At 39.6% G+C, this 10,896-nt stretch overlaps 1 protein-coding gene across 1 annotated transcript; it reads left to right on the top strand.

The window, feature by feature from the left end:
* Positions 1-961: 961 nt before the first annotated feature.
* Positions 962-2,043, top strand: LOC107921640 (uncharacterized). The gene is made up of 2 exons (XM_016851470.1): positions 962-1,705; positions 1,771-2,043. The coding sequence occupies exons 1-2, from the start codon at positions 962-964 to the stop codon at positions 2,041-2,043; spliced, it is 1,017 nt and encodes a 338-aa protein (XP_016706959.1).
* Positions 2,044-10,896: the final 8,853 nt, after the last annotated feature.

Genomic DNA, 10,896 nt, shown 5'->3' with positions numbered 1-10,896 from the left:
TCCGATTACTCAACTTTCTTTTCAAAGGATCGTATTTTAAAATCATTTCAAAGTTTCGACATTAAGACATTAAACAATCGATTCAGTAATAATGTTGGGCGTTACGAGGGTGCTAACCCTTCCTCGTACGTAATCGACTCCCGGATCTATTTTCTCAAATCACGCAGGCCAAGAATTATTTTCAAAGTGATCCGATCACACCTTACCCCAATAAAAGATCGGTGGCGACTCTTTTTTTTTGTTTTTAGTCGACAACTAAAATTTTTATTTTTCAAAAAAAATGGTTTCGACAATATATATTACGTATGTACATATATATATAATAAAACAGTTTAAAAAATAATAATAAAAAAATGGTTTCGACAGCTTGACGACTCCACTGGGGAAAATAGAGAGTCAAGCTGTAAAATTGAGTGTTTTTTGTCTTATTGTCGAAAATTGATTTGAAAAATTACAATCTTTTCTTTGCATTTGCTTGCATGATTATTGAGTTGTATATTTTGGCATCATATTGTATAAGACTGTTTAATCTTGTCCTTTTAAGTGGAAGTGAAAAGCTACTCCTTCGTGAGGTTTTCACCTCCGTGCAAGATAGTGTATCGCTTTCGGGATACATCCGTACCTATGTCTTCATGAGATTTTCATCTCCGTGCAGCCATAGGGAAATGTATTCCCCTGAACTGAACTCGGTCTGTATGAGCCTATAATGGGTGAAGATCGAGGAATCTGCTGGTTCGGATACCTTGACTCTAGAACCAAACCTCATGTAGCTGACTTAAGAAACCAACCTAGAATTGTTCCAACCTCTAGCAGTTACTCGGATAGGTGCTTGGTTTTCTTATACTTGCTTTGAATTGTTGAAGTGTTATACTGACTTGTTTTCATTTTGTTGATATGTTACGCGTCATTGCATATTTCAAGGAGTGTCGATTCAAGTTCAGTTATCAATTAGAAAATTGTCATGGCAAACGATTTTATTGATAAAGTGGAAGACAATGCCCTTGTCCGTATATGGTCAGAGAAAATGCAATTGGAAAAGAAAGACAGTCTAGCTAAAGATTATGTGTCAGAGCTTTGGGACTACATTCGTATTAGTGTGACGCAAAATAGCCTTCAAGAGTTGAGTGAAATTTGGGATCAGTGGGATGATGAAACCAAGCAGTTGATCTACTCTAATTATGGGGACTTGCCGTATTTACTTAGCATCAAGGTGGATGAACGACTGTTTCGCGCTCTTGCTCAATATTGGAATCCTGCATATAGCTGTTTTACTTTTGCGAATGTAGATTTGGTGCCTACAGTAGAGGAATACACAGCTTTACTGCACTGCCCTAGGCTTCAGGTTGATAAAGCATATTCCAAAGCCGCGTATGTCCCAGCATTTTGGAAGAAATTAATGAGCATTACGGGAATGAGCGAACAATGGATCATGACCAGCATAAAACAGAAGGGCGAGTGTAAATGTATCCCATGGAGAAATTTGCGAGACTTGATCCTAGCACATCCTGATGAAAAAAAGAAGGTTGATGTGTTTGCTTTGAGTATCTACGGATTAGTGATTTTCCCAAGGGCACTGGGGCATGTTGACGAAGTTGTATCAGATCTTGTTGATCGGTTAGGGAAAGGGGTCACACATGTTCCTGCGATTTTGGTTAAAACGTTTAGATCTTTGAATGCGTGTAGGCGAGCTAGTGAAGGCGAGCTGGTGAAGGCAGATTTATAGGTTGTGCGCAACTGTTGATAATCTGGTTCCATAGTCATTTCTGGAAGGTGGACAAAGTTTCATATCGGGTTTTCTCTCAGCATTATTCCCCGTTAAAGGAAATAGTGGCTACCCCCAGAAGGGACGATATATCAAAAGAAAATTGGATAGCAATTCTGCAAAATCTTAAGGAGGATGAAGTGGATTGGAGAGCTCCTTGGTTGATTCCTTATGGAATTCTCTACCGCTGTGGAAGCTTTGACTGGGTTCCGTTGCTTGGAATTTGGGGAGCCGTTGGATACGCACCTTTGCTGGTCCTAAGACAATACAATTCGAGATAGTTTGTGCTGGTAACATATGGTTTAGCTCAATGTGAGTTCTCGTACCTAGGAGACAATTACAAGAAAAAGGTGAAGGAAATTTCTCAGGCTTATAATCAGGTTCACAGAATGAAAAGGCTAGTTGTGGGTTTGATGACAACTCCAGAGTATGGTGAGTGGCGACGCAAAAGGATTAATGATAACATCCTAGAGTTAAACTTAGAGAGTGCTCGACCAATGGAAGAGTATCTAAAAGTGATCCCATCAGAGTTGGAGATTATAAAACAAGATTTTGAAAAGAGGAATTCAGAGCTTAAAAAGAAAATAGAACAGTTGGAAAAAGAGAAGATGAACTTGAGGCTAGACGTCGACGTCCAAAAATTAGAAGCTGAAAAGTTAAAGAAGAGGAAGAATAAAGTAGAGGAGGATCTCGATAGCTTGAAGACAGACTACAAGAAATTACGAGTATTAATGAGAACTGCTGGGCTAGGAAAGACTTCAGAGCAGTGGCGACAGGAGATTCAAGAAGAAAGAAGCAAAGCTGATCGGTGGGAAAGAAAGTTCCGGGAGACTCAAGTTCAGAAAGAGGCCCTAGAGTGGCAGTTTTTAAAAACCCAAAATTATCAAGCGGACCTGAAAGTTAGAATAATGGAACTCGAGAAATCACTTGCTGCATATAGAAGTCGTAATTCTGTAATGGAACTAAGGACAAGTCTTTGCAAGATTGAAGAATTGAAAAAGAGGATAGAAGAATTGGAGTACATATTACAAGGCTATAGGCAACGGATCGAATCTTTGGAAGGAAACGAAGAGCGTTGGAGGGAGCAAATTCATCATTCGTAAAATCAAATTCAGAGCAGGGATTACATCATGGGCAGAGCTATTGCTTAGGTTCGGGAAGTAGCTGATCATTTGCAAACAATGGTGGTTCAGGCTGATGTTTTAAGGGTAAAGTACGAACTAGAATCGGATCGGGGTCAGGAGTTAGCTTCATTGTTGAAAGAAGTTAGAGCTCTGAGCATTAGGGCAAAGCGATATCTGTAATCCATTTTATGTAAAGAATCTTGTTTATCAATAAAGATTCCTAAAAAGAAATTGAATCAGAATTGATGCTCCTTTTTTGCATTCATTTCATGCATCTGCATCACATCATATGCATTTAAGATTATTAAAAAGGGATTTTAATCAGTTAAAATTGTGCTTCAGTTAATCTGAAAACCGGTAAAAACTCATCAACCAAACACCACTACGGTACCCGTGCAAAATCAAAAATTATGGATCAACGATTGGAAAAGTTAGAGCAACTTCAAAAGGAAATGCAAGATCAGTTACAGATGCAAATGAAGGAACAATTAGAAAATTTTCAACATGACATGACAGAAAAGATGCTGGAGATTCAAAAGGATATGATGACTGAGCTGACACAATTATTAAAAGGATTAAATAAGGGGAAAGGCCCTATGATCAATGATGAAGAAGAAGACAAGACTGGACCCACCTATCCTCCAGGCTTTATGCCCCCGCATGCGCAGGTTCAGACTGAGGTGCCGCCGCGTAGATCCTCTGTTTCAATAAAACCTCAACGATTTCAGGCCGATACTCCAATACCAATGAACTCCCAAGCTGGATCAGGTTCTAACCCTAGTGAAAACCCAGTTAATCACGCTGTCCCGGACTTCGATGAAGTAGCTGAAAAGGATAAAGAAAAAGAAGAATTACCAAAATAGTTTGAGGAGAAATAGAGATGGATCGAAGAGAAGTTTAAGGCGATAGAAAACACTGAAAGCTATCATGGAATAGATGCAAAATATTTGAGTCTGGTCCCGAACTTGGTGCTTCCTTACAAATTTAAGATGCCGGAATTTGAGAAATATAGTGGGACCAGTTGCCCCGAAGTCCATATCACTATGTTCTGTAGGAGAATGACAGGGTATATTAATAATGATCAATTATTAATACACTGCTTCCAGGAAAGTCTTACAGGAGCGGCGTCTAAATGGTATAACCAGTTGAGCCGGGCCAAAATCAACACTTTGAGGGATTTGGCGCAGGCTTTTATGATACAATACAGTCATGTATCTGAAATAATGCCTGACAGAATTACTTTGCAGAACTTGGAAAAGAAATCAAACGAAAGTTTTAGACAGTATGCACAGAGGTGGCGAGAGATTGCAATTCAAGTCCAGCCACCACTTTTGGAAAAAGAAATGACGATGATTTTCATCAACACATTGAAGGCGTCGTTTATCACACACATGCTAGGAAGTGCCTCGAAAAGTTTCACGGATATAATCATGAATGGCGAAATGATTGAACACGCCATTAAAAGTGGAAAAATAGATAGTGGGGAGAATAGTCGAAGGTCAGCTTCAAAGAAAAGAGAAGGTGAAGTAAACAATGTGAACGCATATAGTAAATCAATTACAGTGAACCAACCAGGGAAGATGGTTGCTAACCAGCAAGGCTCATCGAAACCAGAATCGGGAACGAGGTAAAATACTGAGAAGCCTTAGTTCACTCCCATTCCAATGACATATAAAGAGTTGTATCAGAAGTTATTTAATGTACATGTTGTTTCCCCTCGTTACCTGAGTCCTCTACAACCCCCATATCCAAAATGGTATGACACGAATGCTCAGTGTGACTACCATGCGAGGATTTCAGGATACTCAATAGAAAATTGTACCGCTTTCAAGAAAGTTGTAGAAGGACTTATAAAATTAGGTGTTGTTAAATTTGATGACTCACCCAACACCGAGGGTCCATTGCCCAATCATGATGATAAGGGAGTGAATATGTTGAGGGAGAGTACGGGGGAAGGAGTTAAGGCTAACGTCGCTGAAGTAAGAACTCCATTGAAACGGGTATGGAAAGAGATGGAAAAAATAGGGTTAGTTATTTCAGATTTGGAGGAAGGGTATGAGATGGGAAATTATTATGAATTTCATCATAAAATAGGGCACAAAATCCAAGAATGTGAATGATTCAAGGCTTTGGTTCAAAGCATGATGGATAATAAGGAGATGAGGTTTTATGAGGATGCGGAAGAAAGGATGAGCATATGCGCGACAGAGTCGGGAACAGAGACCCCAATATAAATCATCCTATAGTTATTATCTCACGCCCTAAGAGTAATGAGGCTAGGGCTCAGGTAACACCAAAAATTGTAATCACAAAACCATCTAGTTTCACATACAAGGATGACAAAATGGTCCCGTGGAATTACGGATGCAATGTGACAATCTCAGGAAAGGAAGTTGAGGGCAATATGGTAAAAGAATACCAGGAAAGGGGTTCCTATACACGTAATGGGAAACGTTATGACACTCGAGTAGAACTGCCAAGAGAAAGGACTCCGACGGTGGAACAGAGGAAAAGGGAAGGCGGTGGAATCTGAGCCATTGGTAAATGAACCAATAAAAGAAGAGGAACCAAAAGAGTTTCTGAAGTTTTTGAAACACAGTGAATACAGTGTTGTGGAGTAACTACACAAACAACCGGCCCGCATTTCTATCTTGGCTTTGCTCCGAAGTTCAGAAATAAATCGAAATGCGCTGATGAAAGTACTAAACAAAACATATGTGGCCGAGGACATCTCAGTCAATAAATTGGATCGCTTGGTCAACAATATAAGTGCTTACAATTTTATCTTCTTCAATGATGATGAAATACTATCTTGAGGTAAGGGTTCTACTAAAGCTCTTCACATTACTACCCATTGTCAGGGGGATACAATACCGGGGGTCTTGATTGATAATAGATCCGTATTGAACGTATTGCCTTTGTCCACTCTTAATCGATTACATGTGGACAGTTCACATATGAAACCCTGCCAAAATATAGTAAAGGCATTTGATGGAACAGAAAGAAGAGTTGTAGGAAGAATTGAAATACCGTTAAGAATTGGCCCAATTACTTATGAGGTGGACTTTTTAGTAATGGATATTAAGCCTTCCTATAATTGTTTATTGGGGAGACCGTGGATACACTCGGCTGGGGCAGTGCCTTCATCGTTACATCAGAAGGTGAAGCTAATATCAAAGGCTCGATTGGTGATAATAAATGCGAAGGAGGATATTATCGCAATGGTAACGGGTGATACGCCTTATGTAGAGACCAATGATAAGGCAGTGGAATGTTCTTTCTGGTCCTTAGAATTTGTGAATGTAATGTTTATTGCTGAAAGAAACAGGATCCCTGTACCAAAGATATCCAAGACTACTGAAATGGGTCTACAGTTGTTGGTAGGAAGAGGAGCTTCGCCAGGAAAAGGGTTGGGAAAGTACTTGCAAGGAAGGGTTGAAGCACCCATGCTGAAAGGGAAGTTCGATCGTTTTGGCTTAGGTTACAAGCCAGATTTGAAACAAAGGAGAAAAGAAGTGGATAAAAAGCATGAGAGAATAAGGGCACGACTAAGCGGAGAGGAAGTCAAGTGGGAGCCTTTGACCTTCCCTCACATATCTAAATCCTTTGTGTCAGGGGGATTTATTTACCCTGAGCGTGGGGTGTCCAGAAGTGAAGGCATTGAAGGAATGTTGGAGAAAGTTCATATCAATGCTATAGAGACAGCTGAAAGAAGGTCTTTGCTGGAGATCGGCCCATACGAACCTGGGAGTGAGCTAAACAATTAGACTGCGGAAGAAATACCTGTAGTCTTTAGAGCATATGCAGAGTAATGTTCAAAACATTATTGTTGTTTTTAGCCTAAGAATGACAAGAAATCCTTTGTAAAGTAGGCTTAAGTCTGAATATCTTTATCCTAATAAAATACATCTTTGCATTCATTTCGAGCAATTATTCTTTTATTCTTTCCAAGCAAGTAAATATCTTCCATTTGATTAATTGTTTTCCAAATATTTTTTATTTATAACCTAATCATGCAAATAATTATTCATAAATTTATACTTTGTGTATTCTTTGGTGTATCCCCATAGGTCCTCAGATATCAATGACATGAGTGATGTTGTTTCAAACACGGAGTCTCTTTTTGAGCAAGACATGTGCTTGGAAGGATCTCATGACTTTGAAAATTACGAAGACTGTGGTGTATCTCCAGACTTGTTGAGAATGGTGGAGCAAGAGGATAAACAAATCCTACCTCATAAGGAATCATTAGAAATTGTGAGCCTAGAGGAAGGAAAGAGGTGAAAATCGAAACTGACATCACCGCAAGGACGAAATATGACCTCATTAAATTACTCCGAGAGTTCAAGGATGTCTTCGCATGGTCCTACCAGGATATGCCAGGGCTAAATACTAGCATTGTGGTACATCATTTACTTATAAAAGAGGATTGCAAACCAGTTCAGCAGAAGCTCAGAAGAATGAGACCTGATGTTATGCTAAAAATAAAAGAAGTGGTCAAAAAGCAGTTCGACGATGGGTTCTTAGAGGAGGTTAAGTACTCAGAATGGGTAGAAAACATCGTCCCTGTTCCTAAAAAGGATGGAAAGGTACGGATGTGCGTGGATTACAGGGACCTGAATAAGGCGAGTCCAAAAGACAATTTTGCCACACATTGACACTTTGGTAGATAACACGGCTGGCCACTCATTATTTTCTTTCATGGATGGCTTTTCTGGATACAATCAAATAAAGATGCACTCGAAGGACATGAGGAAAACCACTTTCATTACCCTATGGGGAACATTTTGTTACAAAGTAATGCCCTTTGGATTGAAGAATCCAGGAGCAACGTATCAAGGGGCAATGGTCACCCAGTTTCATGACATGATGCACAAAGAAATTGAGATATATGTTGATGATATGATTGCAAAATCTAGAACCGAAGAGGATCATCTCCGAGTCTTGAGGAAATTGTTCTTGAGATTGAGAAAATTCCAGCTTAAACTCAACCCAGGAACATGTATATTTGGAGCCAGATCAGGAAAGTTGTTGGGCTTCATAGTCAGTAAGAAGGGGATTGAGATTGACCCGGATAAAGTTAAAGCAATACGAGATTTGCCTCCTCTAAATACCCAGAAAGAGGTCCGAAGGTTCCTAGGAAGGTTGAACTACATTGCTCGGCTCATTTCACAATTGACTGAGAAATGCGATCCGGTGTTTCGCCTTCTGAAGAAGCATAATCCGGGGGAATGGGATGAGGAATGCCAGAAAGCTTTTGACAAAATAAAACAATACTTGCCTAATGCTCCAATACTATCACCGCCTAGTCCAGATAGGCCATTGATATTATATCTAACAGTGTTTAACCATTCCATGGGATGCGTCTTGGGCCAACATGACGAAACAGGGAAGAAAGAGAAAGCAATATACTATCTCAGCAAGAAATTCACTGATTGTGAAATGAAGTACTCGTCCATTGAAAAGTTGTGTTGTACTTTAATTTGGACAACCCGATGATTAAGGCAATACATGTTGTACCATACGACTTGGCTGATTTCAAAGTTAGATCCTTTAAAGTACATGATGGAATCAACTGCTTTAAATGGGAGAATGGCTAGATGGAAAATTCTACTCTCTGAGTTTGACATAGTATATGTAAGTCAGAAAGCTATAAAAGGAAGTGCAATAGTTGATTTTCTAGCCAGCAGAGCCCTAGAAGACTATGAGCCTTTGAACTTTGATTTTCAAAATGAGGACTTATTATACGTGGCAAGCACTGAAGAAAACCCTCGAATAGACCACATCTGGAAGTTAAATTTCGATGGAGCTTCAAATGCCACAAGTAACAAAATTGGGGCAGTCTTGGTATCCCCAAGTGGAGATCATTATCCTGTCGCTAGCAAGTTGGACTTCGATTGCACAAATAACATGGCAGAATATGAAGCATGTATTATGGGTATTCATGCGGCCATTGAACGTAAAATCAAAGTGCTTAAAGTGTATGGAGATTCCGTATTGGTGATATACCAACTCAAAGGAGAGTGGGAAACCAGAGACCCTAAATTGATCAATTATAAAGAATTGGTTCTTGAATTGATTGACGAGTTTGATGACATCACCTTCAGTTATCTCCCACGAGAGGAAAACCAAATGGCTGATCCATTGGCTACTCTAGCTTCGATGATTCAGGTGAACAAGCTTGAAGTAATGAAGCCTATTCAAATGAGTATCTATGAAACCCTAGCTCATTGCTACAATATTGAGGGGGAGAGAAAAGACGATCACCCTTGGTATCAGAGTATCCTATAGTATGTGAAGAATCGGGAGTACCCTAGCCAGGCAACAGAGAACCCAGAGAAGAATAGCCATCGAATATGTCTTAGATGGGGAAGTGCTTTACAAAAGAAGGAAAGATCAGGTACTGCTAAGATGTGTGGATGCCGTGGAAGCTAAGAAAATTTTGGAGGAAGTCCATGAGGGTATCTATGGGACGCACGCCAATGGCTTCACCATGGCCAGACAGATTATGAGATTTGGATACTATTGGTCCACTATAGAATGGGATTGCATTAATTAGCCAAGAAATGCCATAAATGTCAGATTTATGGAGACAAGATGCATGCACCTCCTTCGCCACTTCATGTTATGACCTCTCCATGGCCATTTTCCATGTGAGGTATAGATGTCATTAGGCCAATATCGCCGAAGGCTTCTAATGGGCATCGTTTCATCTTCATAGTCATTGATTACTTCACCAAGTGGGTAGAAGCTGCTTCTTATGCAAATGTCACGAAGTCAGCAATTAGTAAATTCTTGAAAAGGGAGATTATTTGTCGATATGGAATGACTGAGAGAATCATATCTGACAATGCGTTGAATTTGAACAATAGCACAATAGCTGGGGTTTGCAGCCAATTTAAGATCAAGCATCATAACTCATCGTCGTATCGTCCAAAAATGAATGGCGAAGTGGAGGCGGCGAATAAGAATATTAAAAGAATTGTGGGGAAAATGACTGAGACTTACAAAGATTGGCATGAGAAGTTATCATTTTCTCTCCTTCCCTATCGAACATCTGTTAGAACTTCTACTGGGGCAACACCTTTTTCTCTAGTTTACGGAATGGAGGCAGTATTACCCATCAAAGTTGAAATCCCCTCTCTACGGGTATTATCCGAACTCCAGTTGGATGAAGCCGAATGGGTCCAATCTCGTTATGATCAGTTGAACCTAATAGAGGAGAAGAGGTTAAAAGCTATTCATCATGGGTAACTGTACCAGAAACGAATGATGTGAGCCTATGATAAAAAGGTTCGCCCTAGAGAATTTAGTGAAGAAGACTTGGTGTAAAAAGGATTCTTCCTATGCAAAAGGACTTTAGAGGAAAATGGATGCCAAATTAAGAGGGTCCTTATGTCGTAAAGAAGGCCATTGCTGGTGGAGCTTTGATTCTAAGTGAGATAGATGGAAAAGACTTGCCCAATCCTGTAAACTCAGACTCAGTCAGGAAATACTTCACTTGAAGAAAAGGAATCAAAGTGAAAACCCGCAAATGGCGCTTTGATTCCTCAAAAAATGATGATAAAAATGAAGAGGCTAAGGGGAAAACCCGCAAAAGGCACCTTAATCCAAAGGGGATTTAAGTTAAAAACCTAAAAAGGACGGCTCAAATATTGATCAGATTGGGGCCTGTGATGATCTTGCTTTACCTGAACCAACAAGAAAGAATATGTGACATTTTGGAGCATTGACGGAATACTGCAGATCTCCTAAACACATGTCAAACTCAGAATGGTCTTCAGAAAGTTTGTACAGAGAAATTCAAGCTGCGATAACTGGGGCACCTAGTTCTTATCTTATTTATATGTGTATTCTTGAAAATACATTTTTTTATTTTGCTAAGATACACATTCTCAATCAACTTCTTTGTTGTCTTCGATATTTTATTTCCTTCGAGTTATGCCCCGAACCAATTTTTTTCTTATCCATTGTTATGACCATTTTCTGCAAACATGTTGCATTAGAATA

The sequence above is a fragment of the Gossypium hirsutum genome, chromosome D01, assembly GCF_007990345.1.
Source record: "Gossypium hirsutum isolate 1008001.06 chromosome D01, Gossypium_hirsutum_v2.1, whole genome shotgun sequence".
Taxonomy (NCBI): Eukaryota; Viridiplantae; Streptophyta; class Magnoliopsida; order Malvales; family Malvaceae; genus Gossypium; species Gossypium hirsutum.
This window is presented reverse-complemented; position numbering and strand designations above follow the sequence as displayed.

What these genes read in the sequence shown, in the direction of transcription:
- LOC107921640 (XM_016851470.1), top strand. Translation starts at nt 962, where the DNA reads ATGGCAAACGATTTTATTGATAAAGTGGAAGACAATGCCCTTGTCCGT. An exon ending in GAGCTAGTGAAGGCGAGCTG is followed by an intron (nt 1,706 to 1,770) that starts GTGAAGGCAGAT and finishes CATTTCTGGAAG; the next exon opens with GTGGACAAAGTTTCATATCG.